This window comes from Aspergillus bombycis (assembly GCF_001792695.1).
Source record: "Aspergillus bombycis strain NRRL26010 chromosome Unknown contig00018, whole genome shotgun sequence".
Classification (NCBI taxonomy): domain Eukaryota; kingdom Fungi; phylum Ascomycota; class Eurotiomycetes; order Eurotiales; family Aspergillaceae; genus Aspergillus; species Aspergillus bombycis.
The window spans coordinates 164072-184582 of NW_019170020.1; the positions used below are offsets into that span (position 1 = coordinate 164072).

General features: G+C 51.1%; 8 protein-coding genes across 8 annotated transcripts; 3 read left to right on the forward strand and 5 right to left on the reverse strand.

The window, feature by feature from the left end:
• Window positions 1-1397: 1397 nt before the first annotated feature.
• On the reverse strand, window positions 1398-2648 carry ABOM_002857 (alpha/beta fold hydrolase; the record flags this gene model as incomplete). Its single annotated transcript, XM_022529987.1, has 4 exons — window positions 1398-1853; window positions 1923-2023; window positions 2073-2179; window positions 2317-2648. 4 exons carry the CDS (start codon window positions 2646-2648, stop codon window positions 1398-1400), a joined length of 996 nt encoding a protein of 331 aa, XP_022391824.1.
• Window positions 2649-4530: 1882 nt separating this feature from the next.
• ABOM_002858 (uncharacterized protein) lies at window positions 4531-5678 on the forward strand (the record flags this gene model as incomplete). Its single annotated transcript, XM_022529988.1, has 2 exons — window positions 4531-5317; window positions 5395-5678. 2 exons carry the CDS (start codon window positions 4531-4533, stop codon window positions 5676-5678), a joined length of 1071 nt encoding a protein of 356 aa, XP_022391874.1.
• Window positions 5679-6743: 1065 nt separating this feature from the next.
• ABOM_002859 (uncharacterized protein) lies at window positions 6744-8122 on the forward strand (the record flags this gene model as incomplete). Its single annotated transcript, XM_022529989.1, has 2 exons — window positions 6744-6817; window positions 6898-8122. 2 exons carry the CDS (start codon window positions 6744-6746, stop codon window positions 8120-8122), a joined length of 1299 nt encoding a protein of 432 aa, XP_022391875.1.
• A 486-nt stretch (window positions 8123-8608) lies between these two features.
• Window positions 8609-9704, reverse strand: ABOM_002860 (aldo/keto reductase family protein; the record flags this gene model as incomplete). The annotated part of the gene is made up of 2 exons (XM_022529990.1): window positions 8609-9117; window positions 9173-9704. 2 exons carry the CDS (start codon window positions 9702-9704, stop codon window positions 8609-8611), a joined length of 1041 nt encoding a protein of 346 aa, XP_022391784.1.
• Window positions 9705-10427: 723 nt separating this feature from the next.
• ABOM_002861 (uncharacterized protein) lies at window positions 10428-12011 on the reverse strand (the record flags this gene model as incomplete). Its single annotated transcript, XM_022529991.1, has 1 exon — window positions 10428-12011. The coding sequence occupies one exon, from the start codon at window positions 12009-12011 to the stop codon at window positions 10428-10430; it is 1584 nt and encodes a 527-aa protein (XP_022391783.1).
• Window positions 12012-12538: 527 nt separating this feature from the next.
• On the reverse strand, window positions 12539-14230 carry ABOM_002862 (carboxylesterase/lipase family protein; the record flags this gene model as incomplete). Its single annotated transcript, XM_022529992.1, has 2 exons — window positions 12539-13547; window positions 13605-14230. 2 exons carry the CDS (start codon window positions 14228-14230, stop codon window positions 12539-12541), a joined length of 1635 nt encoding a protein of 544 aa, XP_022391848.1.
• Window positions 14231-16181: 1951 nt separating this feature from the next.
• On the forward strand, window positions 16182-17821 carry ABOM_002863 (flavin-containing monooxygenase; the record flags this gene model as incomplete). Its single annotated transcript, XM_022529993.1, has 2 exons — window positions 16182-17097; window positions 17142-17821. The coding sequence occupies 2 exons, from the start codon at window positions 16182-16184 to the stop codon at window positions 17819-17821; spliced, it is 1596 nt and encodes a 531-aa protein (XP_022391847.1).
• Window positions 17822-18041: 220 nt separating this feature from the next.
• On the reverse strand, window positions 18042-20262 carry ABOM_002864 (uncharacterized protein; the record flags this gene model as incomplete). Its single annotated transcript, XM_022529994.1, has 3 exons — window positions 18042-18780; window positions 18843-20112; window positions 20172-20262. 3 exons carry the CDS (start codon window positions 20260-20262, stop codon window positions 18042-18044), a joined length of 2100 nt encoding a protein of 699 aa, XP_022391852.1.
• Window positions 20263-20511: the final 249 nt, after the last annotated feature.

The window sequence follows — 20511 nt, forward strand, 5'->3', positions numbered from 1 at the left end:
GAAGCTCATATCCATGCTAGAGTAGTCACCATCTAATATCTAGTGGTACTTCTCGTCTTTTCTGAGGATAGATCCTCCCATTCACTAGTCTTTGCTGCCTATAGAGTAGATATAAGGGGTTATGCCGCTATACCCGGCGAGCTTGCGTGCAGTCTGTGTGCCCCGTGGCTGGCATCTCTGGATGCCAAAGAATTGGCTCGGTATAGTTAGCCTGTGTGGTGTCGATGGTACACTGTCCGATGCTGCAGATCGACCCATCTGGGCCCCTTTTATTAAAGCCTGAAGCTGAACGCTACACATTTCCGCGTTTCTGCTGGCATCATTGACCCTGGTAGCGATTGATGGAGCTCCATACCACATTTTGAGCGGGACGCGTGAACTCGGCGATGAATGCCCATCTCCTGATCTTGGTGAGGACGAGGACGGAGGGTGCAATGATGGGGACTTACGTACGATGATTGATTAGCGAAAACTGGCTATAGTATAATATACAGGTACTCACTTGGGGTCTCCTCAACACGTCGGGGCAGTTCCTCGGCTCGTTCCAGCCAAAGTCCTGAGGGGAAGCTCCTCGCCGTGGAAGTAATTCCTCAAGGAAATCAGCCGACAAAATGCCGCTAGCCACTGATTCAAGATCCATTGACAGCAAGGTCTCAATGGAATCTTCTACCCAGTCTAGGTGATGGCAGATATTGCCTGGGGCATGTTGAGATTTAAACGTGGCTCTGGGAGTGAGGGACTATTTTAAGATGGAGTATAGGGTTAGGACGTTGCCTGATACAGGTTGGTCAAGCTCTGTATGGAAGCCATTAAAAGTTGAACCAACTGTATTCCCCAATCCTAACGTTGGGCTTCACATAATCCAGTAATATTATCTCCACTACCTGACCATCATTGGTGTTTTTCCATGTGTGTAGTGAATATTTATAGGCTATTACGGAAGCTTGCTTAGAGATACTAGCGACATGGACGATTGCAGCATCGTCCTACGCTGGAGAAGCTGAAACGGAACACGCTCATTCCATGGTTTATAAATGGGTTAGGACATATGATCTACCTTCACTGGCTTGTCATCCTCAAGGAGCTGTGCTACGCAAGGTGATGTTGTCCTTTATTAGGTATCACTGAGCATTATGCAGTGATCGTGAGAGAAGATCATTGAAAAGACCCAGCCAGGATGGCCCTCCAATGCCTGTAAGTGCGTGCAAGTGGTGTGATTTGGCATGGGATTCCACTGATTTCAAAGTAGAAGTCAAAGCAGTGAAGAATAGCTTAAATTAAATCATCTGCTCGCGGTCATTCCGTATACAAAGCGACAATCGAAGCAGACAAACACTATTCAATGTCGCCATGAATGATGCTAAACATTATAAGTAAATCCGACCAAGTCCATCACTTCACACCCTCACTTCCTCCGCAAAATCAACCAGCAGACGATTCACCACCTCTGGCTGCTCCAGCTGCACCCAATGCCCAGCATCAATCTCCTCAATCCTCCCACCAGGAGCCACCGTTCGCGAAGAAGCACTCTGCAAATCCGCCCGACAGACATAATCGTACTTCGCCGCTACGAACAAGTTCGGCAACGGACACAGCTTCTCTTCCTCCAGAATAGCAGCCTCATCGTCAGCATCAACACCCCGCATGGCTGCCTTATACCACGAAAGGGGCCCGGCATAGCCGCCCTCGGCGAAGATACGACTGTGAACGGCATACTCTTCGGCGGAAAACCAGGGAGGGAGGGGAGTGGTGCGTCCAGAGCGGACAAATTCGGCTGCTTTCCCTGTAGGGGCGAAGTCGGATATCCAAAGAGAGGGATCGTTGGGATAGAGGAGGCTGAATACGGAGGCGGGCTATGTTGTGTTTGGGTTTGTTAGTTGGGGTTGAATATATTCGGGGGGAGTTAGTTGACGGGTACTTACATGGTTGGCGCAGTCTTCCGCCGCCTCGTCGGTGCTGTGCCATTTCCAGTAGCCGAAGGTTTCGTAGCCGATTATGCTTTTGGTCTTCTCGCAGATGGAGTCTGCGGTCGTTAATTGGGGGTCAATGGATATGGGGATCAGGGGACAGACCGACGTCCCAGTCCATGCCGGGCGGAATGTATGCGACGGCGATTGTGACTAGACCGTAGAATCGATCGTGGTGGTACGTTGCTAGACGGGATGCGAGGCCAACTCCCCTGTTCATGTTTTATTTCATTAGTTGGAGTACAATTGGCGCGAGATACCAGCCTCGGTAGTGATGTTGTATGGCATTTTGTGGACAAGGATATACGAAATATGGGAGAAATCGCAAGAGAAGCGCAGGCTTGCGTACCAATCGTGCCCCACCATGACTGCTTTATCTATGCCCTCTCTATCCAGTATCTCAATAATATGTTTGCTCATGGTTTTATTGCGATAAGCGCTCAGATCACTGGGCTTGTCTGTATCGCCGTATCCGAGAAGGTCCGGCGCAATGACACCATATCCGGCATCCTGCAAACCAAGTATCTGGTGACGCCAGTCATACGACGAAGACGGATATCCATGGAGAAGGAGGAAGGAGACCTGGCCTGGGGTCGAAGGAGGAACGGCGACATAGCCGTACGTTGTGCCGTCGGAGAGCTGGACTTTTTTTGCTAAGGAGGGAAATGCCGTAGACGCCATGATTTGATTCTGTACAATCGATGTGGTGCTGTGAGAATTGGCTAAATTGCTGGGCAGACCTTACCCATGATATATATTCAGAACATTCCAGCCAAGGATGGCATTGGACGCAAAGCTCGGATCGAGGAGCGGGCCTAGGTCCATACTAGTCTGCTGCTCTCTCCGACACAGCCCCGCGGGGTAGAAAGATTGGCAAGACCGGAATATATGCAACTAACTGGAGCAATGTGATTCCACTCGGATGTTTACATTTCACTACCCAGCTGCTGGCCAGTGGGATCTCTAGGTACTAGCATGTGATATGATTCTGTCAGATACCTGCACGAATTTAATGTCCTCGGAAGATTTATCCGCTGAAGCAGCACGGATCTAAGTCCCTATTGCGTAGAAAAAGCTCCTGCGAGGCTGCGACTCAATCTGCCTTGCGCTTGACGAATGTGGGGCATACCGGTGCTTTCTGTGGAGGACCGCGTATATGCACGGTAGTCTATACTCGAAAGAATAATACATGTGCCAAAATTAGATATTATTAAGCTCTGAGCTGCATTTTGGTACTTTCCGTTAAGTATAGATATGGTGTCCTCCTTCACCTGACGCCGGTGCTGGAAGACAACAGTCTTGAATGCCAATGAGCCCCGGATGAAGCTCAGTATAGCTGCACTGCGTACAGCAGAAAAGTAGTAATCTTCAGGATCAATTGTGAATTGTCCGAGAACGTCTGTACGACGATATGACGATCCAACTCTTCTCTATTTCCTTTCCTTGTGCTATGTCTCTTCCGATCTTCATTCTTCAGTAGAAAGGTTATGCTGCAAGGACCGTCATTACTGCACTACACACCACCTCTTTTCTCTGTCTCCGATGTCATCCCACCTCGGACTATGTGCTGTAACCCAGTTGCTACTTCGATACAGCGATTGTGCGGGCTAGTTGCAAATCATCCTACTGTCCGAAGCTGGATAGGAGCGATATCGGTTTTGCTTCATGGTTTTGCTCTACTAGTCGAGTGCAATAGGTGGACAACCTGTGCAAGCAAGATCACTTGTCCAGCTTTGAAAGCAACAGGCAGGATAGGTGATACCGTGCGGGCAGCGCCCTTCGCTTATTGCCAAGTTAGCTCGGTTCGTCGACGAGGAGATTGAAGTCAAAATGCAGAGAAGCATAGCGAATGAATGGGCCAGCGGCAGTTATGGAGGCGAAACAAGCCATAAAACAAGTACTAGAATATCCCTGCTTATGAAACACTGCCAAAGGGTCCACATTGCCAGGCCTCGTCAGGGCTGCCGAGGTAGACAATCAATCAATCAATCAATCAGCCACCCCGAAGAACCCTAACAAACCAATTTCCGACCAATACAATCGCAACTGGCATTCACAATGGGTAAAAGTCATTTCTGCCCTTGTTCACTCAGACTTAACAATTTCGTTGTCAAATGATTCAGTCCCCCAATTCAACCAAAGTGGCTCCGTCGAGGTACAGCGAAGCAAGACGGAGCCAACATACGTGTCGGTGCGGATCACCAATGATCGCGCTGTGGGGCGCCCAATTAATCCCAGGATAGCTCACTTGGGCTCTATATTATGGAGCGTCCGTCTGGACGCAGAAGGGAAATTAAAACATGACATAATCCCAGTTGGCTTTCGTGGTGCGTCTCACCATGGCTCTAGGTGAGTTTTCTACTTCCAAGATGCTGGGATGCTGGTCACGTTCACTCACACGCTTCCTGCTTAGAACCGACCAAAGCTTTCGCGATAGAGTAAGTAGCGCCCGAGCTGGGCACTAGTTTGAGCAATTCCCGGACGATCTATTCACCGCTGGAAGGATTTGGGCGAGAAAACCGCGACCGGTCCGTCAACGTAGCGGACATACACCGGCGACGTGATGCTATTCGAGCAACGGAAGAAGAAGATATTGGAGTTCGCGGAGCAAACCAACGACGCTCTGAAGACCATCCAAGAGGTCGGCCAGAAACTCAATGTCACCAGCGATACCGTGAAAAAGGTCATCGAGACGATCAAAATCGCCGCGAACTCGTTCGGCGACAAAGCCGTCTATGCATCCGCGTTCACCGGCACCGTGGGGGCAGTCGGCATCGCCGCCAACATGATCGCAACGTATCAAGGCGTGGGCGAGCTGCGGGCGATCGCAGGACACCTGAAGAGTATGAGCGAGACACAAAGAGCCGAGCTTGCGCTCGCAGGGGGGACCGCCTTCGCCGAGAATATCTATGTGATGCTGAAGTCGAAGATCGAAAAGTCGGACCCTGAGCTCGACTGGTATTTCGTCTACCATCCGGACACAGACTGGACGTATCATTTCGAGGAGAAGCTGCGGACCAAGGGTCTTTTGGGTCGGAATTTCATCGGCATTGTGCATGACCTCGATGCCCTGGTCGCTTTCATGTCGTCCGTCCGAGATGTTTCCGCCACGCGACATCCACGGCGGAGACCACCTTTCTTCCACTTGGTCATTCCAGCCTACGAGCCAATTGTCATCCCCACGCCACTGCTGATTCCGGAGAAACTGCATCCATTCCGGATCGAGGGCGATATTCACCGCGGAACATATCTAGTCTGGATGAATCTCCCGGGGGTGGACGAGAAGGCCGTTCAGAACATCGGGGTATTCCAACCGCCACGGTCGATATGGGACAACATCATGCTCCAAGGTAACTCTGCCTACACCCCAAGATGAATGCTGTATTTTCATCTGCCAGAAGAATACCAGCTAACTAGTACCTACCAGTCGGTCTCGTGCAAAACCCACCTCCCCGGTTCCTCGGCGCCAGTGCCCAGAAGATCGAACAGCCCCAGGTTCCTCAACTTCCCGCGCCAGCACCCGTTGCAGCTATCACAGCGCCCGAGCCAGAAAAGGGCGAGATCTCGTCGCTGAAAGCCAGTCGTGGATCTATTCGCCGTGCACAAACGTATCAGGATAGCGAGACGGGATCGACACACAGTTCCCGATCGCATTCTCACCGCAGACGCAGGCGACATCGGTCGAACAGTGTGAGCTATATATTCACCTGAGGCCTTTTTCTATTTTTTTTTTTGGTGTTATGTTTGGGCATGGGTTGTCATATTCATATAAATCATACTCGCCCTTGAGACGGTTGGAGGATATTTGCTGGTGTTTGCTGCAGGATACTGGGCGTGTCTAAGCCATGAATGTATTGAACTATGTTTTACAACTAATTTTTCCAAATTCTCAACAAGTTATTTCTGTAGCATTTGCTCGATTAGCCTCAAAATGACACATAGAATGGTCGATGAGACGCAAGTCGGGAGCGAAGACGGGCCTTCGAACTGAGCGCAACGAGAACGAAACAAGCGGTCTAGAATGACTCCAAACAAAACCTGTCTTCCCCGATTAGTTTTATTGTATTCTATTTTTCTGTTCATGCTTCGAGACCCTTTGAATACATGCATAAATAATACTAAACACACCCTAACGTCAAATGCGGGGAATTCCGTTCCCACAACCCAAACCCAAACCCAAACCCTCTCAGCGAAATTCAACCCCAAGTTCCAACCAAGCACACCAACCTGCCAATACTAAAAACGTACCTGATTAAATCCCCTAAATCCAAGATCCAAGAACCCACTATCCCACTACTAAAAAAGTAAACAAGTCCAGAGGTATCCTGCAACTCCGCCAGACGAACTCACCGCCCAATCAGCGCCCCCACCCCCAGCGGGCGAGGCCCACAAGCCCTAAAGGCATCCTCGCATGCATAACAACAAGACTGACGTGGTTCGGATGGCGCCCAACGTGTCTTGCGGATCCCATTCGACGCATCGCCCCGATAGAGATAGCGTGACTGGACAGCTCACACCTGCATTGATCCCTGACTTGAATTCGAGACGTTGGCTTCGATGCCTTGGAAGAAAAAGAATGAGGAATTGCATGGGGGGCAGTGTTTAAAGAGGGGATTTCTCTGGCTGGGTGGGGTAAATTCTCCGGGTTGTTTTTTTTGTTTTGTTTTTGGTTCTGGGACTGGTGCTGTGTGGATTCGTTTAGAGATTGTGTCTGTTTTTAAAGAGTAAAAGAGAGAAGAAGAAGAAAAAGAAGAAGAAGAAGAGTAAAGGGCAACCATGCATCTAGACCCCATCGAAGAGACGTCGTACATGGACGGCGAGGTTAGGGAGTATCCGCAGCCGACGGCAAGGTTCGACCAAACCCTCATTCTTACTTAGTTTTGGGAGCAAGAGCTATGGCGAACACCACCAACTGACGACTCAACCCCAGCCCCTACAAAGCCCCGGTCGTCACTCTCATCATCGGCCGAGACGAATACATCATCCCGGAATTCTACCTGCGGCAATTCCCCCAGCTGCGCAGAAGTCCCAAGGCCTTCGAGCAGGGCTACAACCCCAGCTTGAAGTTCGTCTCGACTCTCGACGTCGACGAGGACATCGGCCACACCCTCGTCCACTACCTGTACACTGGCGAATACGAGACTCTCCGCGACGGTCCGGACCCCAGCATCCCCCGGCGAACGATAGAATACAGACGGAGCGCATTTGCCTACCTGGCCGCGAGGAAATATGGTCTCGGTGGACTGGAGGCTCACGCGAAGCATTACATCGAAGTGTTCGACCGCGATGTGCCCACGCCGGACATTCTGCGGATCGCACGGAGCATCTACTCCAAGCTGCCGCGGGACGAGACGTGGTTCCAGGATTACATCCGGGTGAAGATGGAGGACGAGTTCGAGACGGACGAAGCGGTGTTCAAGCGGGAGTGGTTTCTGAATGGGATTGGACGGGACGCGTCGTTTGACCGGCTACTGGTGCAGATTATGGCGGAGATATACTCGGAGAAGTTGGCGGCGGTGAATTTCCGGAGACTCGAGAACGGGCGACAGATTGTTCATTCGATGGCGAATGGCGATTCGGTGCGGATTGTCGAGGAGACGATTCCCGAGGTGCCGGAGGAAGAGCCTGCGTTCGAGGATGTCGTGCCGGAGGTCGAGCCCGGCAATGCATATGACGGGTCCACGGAGGACGAAGGCACCGGTGCGTACAGTGGGAAACGACACCAGCAGCCGGAGTCAGAGCCTGTCAGCGAGGACTGGCCGCTCACTCCGTCGCCGCCGCCCTCGGCTTCTTCGCCGCATCCTACCGACGAGACCATCGCCGTCAATGAGCAGCCTTCCTTTCCGAAACCTGAGCCCCAAACGCAGCCCGAGCCCCACGAAGAGCGCAAAGATGACAGTTGGGAGGGCGCCTGGGCTCCGCTCCGGAAACGGGATAAGAAGAAGAAGAAAAACAAGAAGCTCCAGATCATCGAGCCGGAGGCTGAACCCAGAGCGGACGCCCAGAAAGAAAGGTGGCCGGAGGTTCGCCACGTTACGTCTGATGAGTCGTATGGTTTTGGGCCGCCGACGCCCTTGAGTCCGGTTTATGAAGAGGAGGCTCCTCTGCCTTTGAGGCCAGCTTCGGCGTCTCTTCTGGAGGGGCCGAGTTATTGACATCCGGGGTGATATATTCAGATTGTACATATGTTTAGAACATTTCCTTTCTTTCTTGTCTCTTGAGTGCATTTCTCGGATATGGTTTGCAAAAGGTTGCCTGGTATTACAAAGATTGAGCATAGCTTCAGACTGAAATCTAGATTTCCTGTTCTACTATCTGGTCCAGGGCTCAGAGTGGAGCTTCTATGATAAAACTGTAGTGATACCAGTTGAGACTGCTGTGGCTGGGTATATATCACTGATAAAGAGCACGTACCCGAATACTACTGGTGTTTAGATGTAAAGAAACTTATCAGAGGAGCCAGATATCATGAGAGTCTATATGCTATGCTATAACGTTCCGGATGCCAAAATATATATTCTATAACAATGTACAAAAAGGATCTCCATTCTAGAAGAAGTTTCGCCTTCCCATCCACACCAAACCATGCAACAGCGCACCAACAAGACAACAGATAACCAAAATAGTCAATTCAAGCGATTTCACCTCCCGAACAATGCAGCTTCAGTATCATAGGTATACTGCAGATCAAGATGCCAGTAATTCGCCGAGACAGGCTTCACACACATCCACGCTTCGTCCAAGGCATCGACCAACTCATCCGGAAGAGGACCCTGCTGCAGCGCTTTCAAGTTCTGCTGCAATTGGCCAAAGCTGCTCACACCGATCAGAATACCGTCCTTGCCGTCTCCGTCGAGGCGCAACTGGGAATGGTGACAAAGCCATCGAAAGGCGACATCGGACAAAGTGAGGCTATGCTTCTCAGCCATGGGTTTGATGATATCCAGTGCATTGAGCACGGAGTCATTGAGGTATCGCTGACGGTACAAAGCTCCGGTCGTGTTCTTGTCACTGAAGCGGCCGTCCTCCGGTACTGCAGCGCCGGCTTGATACTTCCCGGAGAGTATCCCCCCGGCTAGCGGGTTGTAGACGACGATTTCGAGCCCATAGCGACGACAGCAGGGGATCAATTCCGTTTCGATGTTGCGGGCTGTTCCAAGTCAGCAAATATCAAAGCCCACAATAAATCGCGATCATCCACTCACTTATCGCATTGTACATAGCCTGATAGATTGTCGGCCGCACCCAACCTCTCTCCGTACACAGGATGACAATCTCCGCAACCTCGAACGCGGTATAGTTACTCAGCCCCAAGCGCTTGAACTTCCCCTCCCGATAGAGCTCATTCGCAGCCTCAAGGGTCTCCGCAAACGGGACCGACCGGTCTGCCGCATGCAGGTAGAAGATATCCACTTGGTCGGTCTGAAGAGCGGATAACGACTCATGGAACTTCCTGCGTAGAGAGGCCGGCTTGTGAACCCCAGGTTGAGTCGGATACACCTTGGTCGCGAGGCTGAGGCCGCGTTCCTTCCACCCAACTGCGGCGGTGAATTCCTCTTGTTTCTCGCCGAGGTACATGCGCGCCGTGTCAACCTCGTTGTATCCCTGGGACTTGAGGTAATCGAGGCATTGGCCGAATTCATCGAGAGAGGTGATTCGCGCGCCCTTGTTGACATCAGGGCCAAATGTCATCAGTCCTAGAATAACGCGCGGGTGGGATGTGGATTCGGATGCCATGGCTTGTAATATGGGAAGAGCTAGCTGGGTTGAGTGATGATGAATCTTGTTAATGACGGGATGATAGTTACGGATTGTCTACTGGCGGCATCCAGGTGTAAATACGATTCTGGACGGCAAGATACCATACGGAAATTGTGGAACCTGTCTCCCTAAAAAGTCGTCCTTGTGGAGCTATACTCAGCATGATGTGTGATTGCCTACGCGTTAGGCTTCTGAGAGAAGACCAGAACTTTGAGCGGACTAGATGCGGAGCGGAGCGGAGCGGGACGGAGGAGCCGGATCGGACACGGTTTATAGGGTCCCGCATTATGCCGCCATTCAGTACCTTACTTGCTGTTGGAAACGGCCTAGATCGACATGCCGTATCCCGAGGCGGAGTTTGCAGATGGTTGTCCAATCTGGCATCCTGGGGTGATTCTAGATTGCCTCGCCGAGTGCGCTGAATACCATTACACGAAGTGGCAAACAATGGAAAGGTAGAGACTGCGTGTGTGTAGCTCGCCGTAAATATTCCGGATGATGCAGGAGAAGGGGTTGGCGCTAAAGCCTTGCCATACAGGAGTATGTGAACTGGAGGGATCTTGTCAAGGCATACATATTTCGACGCATAGTGAAGGCAACATCTACGGTTCATCACGATTATCATGTCCGTCAAGTGGAGGAGTGTGATTTTCAGTATAAAAAGGGAGAATCCCCCAGTAATATGACAAGCATAGTCATTCATCCCCAAGGAGTAAAGAGGCTCGATGATAATAGATAATCTATATCCCAAGATTCTCCCATGACATCATTCGACATATCGACCGGCTGAGATACAAAGGCAGTTGGGGGACTGGGCTGCAGTGCACTGGGGTCACCCTCCCACGCCCTAATATCTTCCTCCACCCGGTTTAATAACTCATAATCCTCCTTTTTCCGCCTCATATGAATCCGTATAAGGGAATGGGCGGTCACAAAGGTCTCGTTGATGGCACTCGTGCCATAGATACGTGCAATCAATCGCAACGTAGAGAGTGTCTTCCCTATACGCTCAAGTGAAGCTCTAGTATCAATTGCAAGCAAGACACAAATTATCTGGAAAGGCACATTCACAATATGCCACCACGGGGAGTGCCTCCTGGCCATTTCAGTTGCTTTGTCAATGCCCATATCTGCCAGATACAAGACTTGAGATAAAGCCTTGCTGGACACAACACGACCGGATACACGAAGTCTGCGATATATACACAATGCAATATTGCACCGCTTGAGTTCCAAGGCCGGATGGGAGAGTGTCAGTTCGGAAGCTTGGAGTAGTAGGTTCTCTAGTTCTGTCGAGTCAAGATGTCGATCGGGGTCCAGGGAGTCTGTCAATCGCCAGATAGCGATGTTGTCTGCTGTCCAGTCCTCGGCGGGAAGGGAGCAGGACGCACCGCGAGGTATTATACGACACCGTCCGTAGTCGTAGGATATCCATGTATTGAAGAGTTGCGCGATATAATAGATTCGTTTTCTCAGTTGCGGACTGTAGGAACTATCCGCAGCCGAAAGAGGACCGGCATTTGATGGTTCGAGATGTAGCCTGGCTGTTTCAATCATATGCATCACCGTGCAGCTGGCGATCCATGTCGCGTTTGGTGAGCCGGTCAATCGTAGGTAGATGACGCGGAGTAACCATCCGACTATATGATCCACGGTCGGTAATTGTAGCGTAGTCGAATGCTCCAGAGCGGCTCGAGCATACTGCACAATCCGGGATTCTAGATCATTTGGCTGATCGCTGAAGAGGCATGCTAGGGCAGCGATTCCCAGAAGCACGTGGTGGGCAGGGTCAAATAGAGGCTGATCAGGTGACATGGAAAGAATGGCACGCTCAACCATCGCATGATCGAGGAAGTGGTACACGGGATGAACTTCTGCAAAGTATACAGCTGCCAGCTGCTGCATACGAGGGATACTCAAGACTTGGGTGAGCGGTGCTTCTGCGTAGCAGCCTATGGTACTGTCTCGCAGGCTGAGGTTCCACGAGCAAAGACGAGGTTTTTCAGCAGAGGAAGAGCTGGTTGAGAGGCCCAGCCCCTTCGCGAGGAGGGCCCCAGAGTTTATTTCGGCGAGTCCCCCTGTACGTGGCACAGCTGGGTCCGCCTGGAGATCATCGCGTGCTTGTTCAGCCGGAGCGGTGATCGAACGGCGTCGCTTGCGAGAAGGTTTGTTGTATAAGCAGTCTTGGTCTGTTTTTACACAATTAGAGCACGGATGCTGACCGTCGCATTTGCGCTTCATGCTCCTGCAGGACGAACAGGCGTGTTTAGTTTTAGTCGACATTGTTTGCTCTAACTGAGTGATATGAGGCAGTAATATGAGAGGCCGTCAAGGACGATTAGCAGAGATAAATGCTGCAAGGTCCGGGTGAAACACGGATCCTTTTAAGCCCGGCCAAATATACAATCAAGTCAGTGTGGCCGAGTGGTTAAGGCGATTGACTCGAACTTTCTACGGAACATATTCGATATCAATTCCATTCGTGGGCACAGGTTCGAATCCTGTCGCTGACGATTTTTGTCTCCTGGACACAACTGTGTGCAGTCTCTCGCCATGATGGAGTGGGTCCATATAATTAGTATGGTCCTACTCCGTGCACATACTCTTTTTGAATGTCCTACTGCATGGGAAATGTTCCTCATTGGGCCTCCACACTACAACTTCTGCGAACCAATACTGTTTAGAACATATCATTATAGACTCCAAATCTTGTGGTTCGACACCGTATACCTCCGCCGCTAGAGGTAAGCCCTTACATTCTAAAATCGATCCAATATGCAGACCTCTAAACCTTACCAGAGTCCATCACATCATGTAAAGCCTGATTGATACAGCTGACACCTCTGATGAAGCTCCTTAGCATCAACAGTTTGAAACAATCCCTGGGTCACGCCATCTCCTTCAGTCTTCGGTCCATCACCAAAGATCCCAACCTGCGGGACCGTCTCCCAGCCGGGTCCGGCAGACGGACTTTTCGCGAAGCCAGCCCACGTCTTCTGTATCACCTGGCTTAATTCCTTCTGAACCTTCGTGGCCCCCTCCTGCGCGTATGTGCCGAAGACCAGATCGATCTCCGCCGCGTGAAAGGCCCCGCTACCAGCTAGTGGATTGGTATTCGGAAAGGTGGCATTAAAGTAGTACAGCCAAGTACCAATGTCTGCAGACGCGCTGTCATTAGCGACGCGCTGTGCTGGGCACTGAAATCCCATTTCAGTAAGAATCTTCGCTACACGATCGCGCTCAGTTTTAACCCCCGGAGTGCCCAGTGGATATTCTTTCAGGATAGCTTGAAGCCGAGCCGTGTTATTGCCCAGGATTCCACTGAGAAAGACGCGTGCTTCGGCCGCATTCTGTCCAGCGACAATTGTCTGGCATTCGTCAGCATTGCTCCCGATCAGTAAAGGCACACGGGCGATCTTAGACGAGTCATTCGTGGAGTTCAGACGGTTCTGATGTGGGTTCTTTGGCCAGGTGATTCCATCGGGAATCGGGGTGAAGGTGAGCATTTTTCGTTCAGCGATCTCTTTAAGTCGCTTCGCGGGGATGGCGCGAACACATTCAAGCTCATTCTTGTTCTGGCAGTTGGTAGCGTTCACCAGAGCTTTCCAATCGGACCCAGCCATGAACGCCAGTAGCGTTGCTTCACCGGATTCCATGATGGCAGCGCGGAATGGAACAGGGTCTGGAGGACTTGTAATGAGAGCGTCCACGCTCATGGACCCTGCGCTTTGGCCTACAATGGTGACTTTGCTGGGGTCTCCGCCAAAGGCCGCAATGTTTCGCTGGACCCAGTCCAGGGCAAGACGTTGGTCGAGTAAGCTTATACTTCGTCAGTAGTGGACTGTATTCGCTGATAGTGTATTGCCTCCGACTCACCCGAGATTCCATTGTGATGGAGGTAGATCAGGAGAGCCCGGGAAGCCAAAGACATTGGTGCGATAGTTGCTGGTGACGACCACAACGTCCTGGTTCGCCGCAAGGCTGGTGCCATCATAACTGGGCAGGGAACTCGCTCCAAACGAAAAACTACCGCCGTAGATCCAGAAGAGGACAGCCTTGGAGGTCTCTGGTGCTGCCTGCGGGGTAAAGATATTCAGGTGGAGACAATCTTCACTCTCCTCGCCGCCCCGAGGCGGAGGCGTGTTGGATACCCCGATTGTCCGGTTCCGTGAGGCCTCTGGGTATATAAACTGTTGGATACAATCGGATTTATACTTGGATGCATCGTAGACCGAAGACCACGGTGCAGGAGGCTTTGGAGGACTGAAGCGCACGGGAGGGGCACCAAAGGGAATACCAAGGAATTGGTTCACTGTAACAGTGGAGGATGAAATGGATGTTGTGGTTCCGGCGACTACACCTGCATCAATAGTCACCGTGGGGTGACTGTGCGTTTGATTGACCGGTGATGAGAGGCTATACTCGCGAGAAGGCCGAGGGAAAACAGCGTCGAAGCTACCATGGTGGATTACAAACTGCTCACACCAACCAAGTCGGACCATATTTACAATCAAACACCCGCCAAAATGTGACGATAGATACTAAATATATGTCCACAGGGGATTGCCAGGCGGCCCAGAAGTAGATGATCTCATTAGCTTTCTTGCCCCACCGGTATCTCATGGTCCGTGTCCATCTGTACCGCATATGCCGCTTTACCTTCGCAGGACTTGGCGGCAGATGTATCTGATCGTTGCTATTCGATCCATATGTTTTATACGCTTTGTGTGTAACTGTTGGCCAGCTCAGTCTTGTTAATCCAGTCATGGCAAGCAGCAAGCTCTATCAAGGGCACCCACAGGCCATTCTTGGCAGACGAAATCTTGACCCACTATGAACCTTTTCTACTTTTAAATTTGTTCGGAAACCCACTTTCGAGGCAGGAGGGCACAGTCCATTACTCATAATCTCAATAATCCCACTCTTCCCGCCCCCAGTAGAGTCCGATGGTGCATCTCCTCGGCAAAGGTTGCAGCCCGATGTGGTAGAATTTAAGGTGCTACGCTACTAGTATAACTTTAAGCTAACTATATATTGTATGAGAGGTTTAGAGCTCTGGAATGTTACAAACACCTCTTGGCATCCTTTCTCTCTGAAGATTAAATATGAGCTCATCTAGTAGAGTTTGCTTTACCCAAAGTATAAAACCATAACACCAAGAGACTTCAAGTCAAGTTTTACATGATATGCACCTTAGAAAGGTACAAAGTAGTATCTTCTATCCTGTATAAGAAAGAATACTGCCAAGGTAGCGATGGCAGAGGGCCAGTTCCCGCGCCTTCGCTTTTAGGGTCTGATTCTAGGCCTCAACGGACTCGACTGGGCATATTTTGTTGATGTCTTCTATAGTCAGCCCGAGAATCTGTCCCCCTAGGTAGTAAGCATAGTATGATTACTTGCTCCGTACAAGCCTTTCCGAATGGAATCAAAGTGGGATGTGGCATCTAACAGTCATGATGTGACGATGGTTGTAGGGTTTCCTTCACCGCTACAGTTGTTCACCAAGATTGGCGGCCCGGCCCCAATCAGCTTTTCAGCACATGGTCACGGGTGGCGCCGAGGAACCAAAGAGTGTAAGAGCTTAGCTTTTAGGTCTCATCTTTTATCAATGATCACACAGTGTTGGTCGTGGATGGCCTGTATAGGTCTCTTTACTCAACACTTTATCACTCAAAGGCTCCTTCTCCTGCCTTGGGAATCGTTCTTACTTTTTCCTTTTTCTCTCTCTCTTTTTTTTCTTCTTCGCCATGCTCCCCACTTTTGTTTCACAGTGTCGAAAAAGCCACCTACATTAAACCTATGCAGGGTAAACCGATCAAGTAACCGCCGGACGCGAATCGACATCTTTGGCATATGCATTCTCCCCTCGCCTCGTGGCAAATTGGAGTTTGTTCATCAGCGCACTTGTCACAACACTGCCAAACGCCCCCAAAGCATATTCCAAGCCATGTTCATAATAGGAGTCTTATACATGTGGTCCTCGTATGCTGACCTCGGAAGCTACATTAACCGATAAAATGAGAAGGTAAGGTGAGGGGTTGGACCCATCGACGTAACATTGCATATCCACAGCAACATATCCACCGCGTGTGAAGAGCAGGGATCAGACAGGGATGATGAGAAGGAGACATTGGACAAGAGCAACGCGACTACGGATCGCTCTTGCTCATTGGCTGATCTAAGTGAACCACTTTCCTCATCGCGCGTCTTGAGGGCGGATGTTTCTGGGCACCGGGTGTCATTTTGAAACATCTTCTGGTCGGCGTGCAGGGGTTGTGCTGTATGATCACGCATCCAGCAGAATCGGGTGGATATCGGTGGGACTGCTTATACATCAATGGGGAGTAAGTGCAGGGATTATATATTGAATAAATTGCAGGGAGGGACCACCTGTTGTGTACTGGCTGATTCTTTTCTCAAGCTTGCTGACGGCTGGCACGTAGCGATAGAATTATGGCTCGGGAACACCATTTGGATGCGCTTGTCGTTGGGACTGGTTTTGGTGGAATCTACACCCTCTATTCCCTTCTCAAGGAGGGTCTGAATGTGAAAGCCATCGATGCGGCCGGTGATGTCGGTGGGACTTGGTACTGGAACCGATATCCTGGTGCCTTAAGCGATACGTGGAGTCATCTGTATCGATTCCTATTTGACCACGAGCTTCTGCAAAGCTACCCCTGGAAAAAATGGTATCTCACGCAGCCCGAGATCTTGGAGTATCTCCGTCACGTCGTGGAGAGATACGACCTCCGCAAACACATGCAGTTCAACACTAAGATGCAAAGCGCGGCGTGGAACGACACGACCAAGACCTGGAAGGTCCAGTGCGAAACAGGCGACGTCTTCCATGTGCGATACCTCTTCACAGCGCTTGGACTCCTAGTTAAAGCCCACTACCCCGATATCCCCGGGATGGACAAATTCAAGGGAAAAATCAACCACACCTCGGCGTGGAACCCAGGCGTGGACCTCGAGAACAAGCGTGTGGGTGTTGTCGGCGTAGGATCATCGGGCGTGCAGGTCGTGACGGCCATCGCGGACAAGGTTAAATCTCTTCATGTATTCGTCCGACGCCCGCAGTATACCGTTCCCAGCGGGAATCGGGATGTTACGCCGGAGGAACGCGCCCTGGTCAACAAAAATTATCCAGCAATCATCACCGACGCCCGCACGTCCACCTTTGCTATGGGGACGCCAGAGTCTACGAGACAGTTCATGTCACTGTCGCCGGAAGACCGCGAGGAGCTACTGGAGCGGCTGTGGCAGCTGGGGAACGCCTTCCAGTTCATGTTTGGCGGTTTTTCGGATATTGCCACGAATGAAGCTGCAAATGAGGAAGTATGTCGGTTTCTGCGCAAGAAGATCGCCGGTATTGTCCAGGATCCGCAGAAGCGAGACGTCCTGACACCGAAGGAACTCTATGGCCGGCGACCCTGTGTGATGATGGGTTCTACGAGAAGTTCAACAAGGAGAATGTCTTTGCGGTGGATCTCAAGAAGAATCCTATTGCGGAGGCTACGCCTAGCGGCATCCGCATGGCTGATGGCACGACCCACGAGCTCGATGTCATTATCTTTGCGACCGGGTTTGATGCCGTAGATGGCACCTATGCGATGGTTGACATTCGGGGCCGGGATGGGAAAAACTTATATGATCTTTGGAAACCCACAGGCCCAAGCACGTACGTAGGAATGTCTGTGCATGGGTTCCCAAACCTCCTTCTCGTCAATGGGCCGCACATGGCGTTTGCCAATATTCCTACGTCAGGGGAGACTAACACCGAATTTATTATGGATTTGGTCCGACGCGCCGAGGAGATATCCAAGCAGACGGGACGTCCGTGCGAAATCGAAGCCTTAGAAGAGGCCGAGCGTGCATGGACAGAACGCAGTAGGTCCTCCATAGCGGGAACAGTGTTTGAGAAGGTTCCTTCTTGGTTATTGGGGAAGAATGTCGCTGGGAAGGCTGTGGGGGTGTCGTTTTACTTTGGGGGTCTGGGGACGTTTAGGGCCTATTTGGCTGACATAAAAGCTAAAGCCTTCGAAGGCTTCAAGAGCCCTTTAGGTCCAGCGATTCGGGAAGCACAGCTATAGGACAGGGCTTGATGCATCGGATAGGAATATGGAGGATGACTAGAGAATACTCGATATGTTTTAACGGGATATGCTCCGGGATTCACAGAGCATTCAGGGTTCAGTAATAATGGAAGCAAATGTATAAACCAAGAATGCAGCCCATATGAGCACAACTGACGTTGGATAAATAGCGAGTAGCTTTGTCTAGGTCTATTTACAGGTTGGTTTTGACATAAGTCTATTGAGGCGCACACTGATTATCGGGACCCCTTCTATCCCGCGTATTCGACCCCGTCTCATTTCCTGTTTCGGGCTCAGCGTCCAGACGCCGCTGGATTCTCTCCCAGTCCGGCTCTTCGTCAGGCTGCAAATTGATGGCTTCTTCGGCTAATACTGCGTGGTGTACGTTACCTTCGCGGCGCATATCCTGAGCGAACTGTCGTAGCAGGTAAGCCCGAATGGTGGCATCCGGCTCACTTCGTGTATTTCCTGAGGGTGGGACTGGTCGTGATGATGCTGTTCTGTTCATCTTTGTTTCCGCGTACTCTAAAACCTTGCGGACCAAAGTGGATCGCATCCCGTTCTGGACTTTCCAGCACTTGACCTGCAAGGGGACAGTAGGACCAGTGTAGACCCCGTTTGGGTGGTTGATGGCCAGAGGCCAGAGGTCCTCTAATAAAGCGGACTGGGATGACAGCATTGCATAAAGATCTCCCCAGATTAGATTACCAAGAATGCGCATTTGTCCGTAGTAACCAGGAGATTCATCGGGGCGTTCAATGCCTTCCTTTGGATCATAGTGAGCATCAACTGCGAGGACGAACCCTGAATGATCACCGGAAGGGATAAATTCGGTGGCAGCCGAGTATGAATCGCCCATGTAGGAAGCAACGCAAGCATCATCAATGACCAGAAATGTGCTTTTGTTGACACGGTGCTTGTCCTCGAACGAGGAAATCGCATGATCGTTGAAATGCCTAAAGAAATTTGCCCGGTCAATGCTGCTATCCCTGAGGTCAATAATGAACACCATACTCACATCTTCGCCGCGTCAATGTCCCCCTCAGGGATCTCCAGGGCCTTTCCTTCCAGCCAATGCAGCTTCAGAAGCGGTTTAATGGCGTTGGAACCGGTTTGACCCCGACCCCAATCGGCCACATGCGTCTCGAACTTTCCCAAAAACCCCGCCCATTCAGCGTCATTTTGCTTATAGGTTAGACGGTATATGGCAAGTCCAAAACCGCCAACAGGATCCATCTCAGATGTGTCCAGCCTAGCCAGACTTTTCGCAATCCACGGCTCACGCGGTACTGGCTCTATAGGCTCGCCCCTTGTTTCCCGTCGGACCTTGATCTGGCTCTCGATCTGCTGCAGAGCGGTCCGATGGAGTGATTCTGGTGATCCCATGCCTTCATGCACACCCCGAGATGCGGTACGTATCTGCTGAAACATGGTCATGCGACTGACAAGCTTCAGCCTCTGCTGATGTTCTTTACCTCGCTTCTCATAATCGGGTGATCTCAGCCCTGGCGGAATACCCGTCTCAATCGGAGATGGGGTATACCCCTTGTACCCATGCATCGGTATCATGATCGTGTAATCTGCGACAGCCGAGATCTCCATGAGCACATGCAAGGCATCCGTCATCTTCCACTGCACCCTATCCACGACATCCTCATCCATCGGACGATGCGACAACAAGCCCTCGAGAAGGGGTGCGCGCAACGTATTCACATGCGAGATGACCCAGCGGTGCGCACGCTCCGTCATCATCTCATAATGAGCCGCGATAAACTCAGTCCACCGCTTAGCCATGCTGACAGGCTCCTGTTCCAGCCGGCGACGCCGGTCATTCAAAACCCCATCACACTCCTCCCAATGCGCATAGATCAGGTTAAACGTGTCCCGAAGATTCTGCGCCACCTGCGGCTTATTCAGATACTCAAAGACCGCCAGCACGGAAGACAGATACTGAGATGCGACCCGAAAATTCGAAAAATGGTCAAGACCCTTTTCACGCCACCGCTGCTCCGAAAGCGGGATGATGCCCTCCCAGGCCCGGCTTTTGGCCGAGTGGATATTCTTCCCCACAAGGCAAAGCCGATCGCCGTCCTCCCTGGACCCGATTCTCTTCATCACGCGTTCCAGAAAGGGCTCGCCATTGGGTTCAGCCTCCGGGCGAGTGGACAGGCTGCGGATCTCCTCCGGTGTTAGTCGGGGTAGCGTCGACTGCTTCCCATTGGGCAGTGGAGCTCCGTGACAGCATTCTAGAAAGTGGACGATCGTCTGGGGCTCCAGGAGTCGATCAACTGCGCGGATCAGTTTCATATTTAGTCTATTTCTGGCATTGCCGGAATACCCGGCTTACCTATGTGTAACTCGTCTTGAGACTCGCGATGTGCTTTGGTAATCGCGTGGCCGGAACTGCTGATATGTCGATATGGGACACGGCGTGCCATGGTGAGTAACTGATTTGAATGATGTTGCTGGCATTCTTTAATGGTCGGGAAATGGCAATCTTATAATTTTGCATCGTCCCCTGAACTTTCCTCTGCCAGAGGCTAGGGTACCTTAGTGTCATGAGGTGGGCGATTGCCTAGTGGCTGCCTGAATGTTGGCCTGGATGGTCTAACCACATTGACCGTAGTGTTCCAAATTCCAATTTCACTACTCTGTATAGGTTGCAGCACTAAATGACTAGCTCAGAC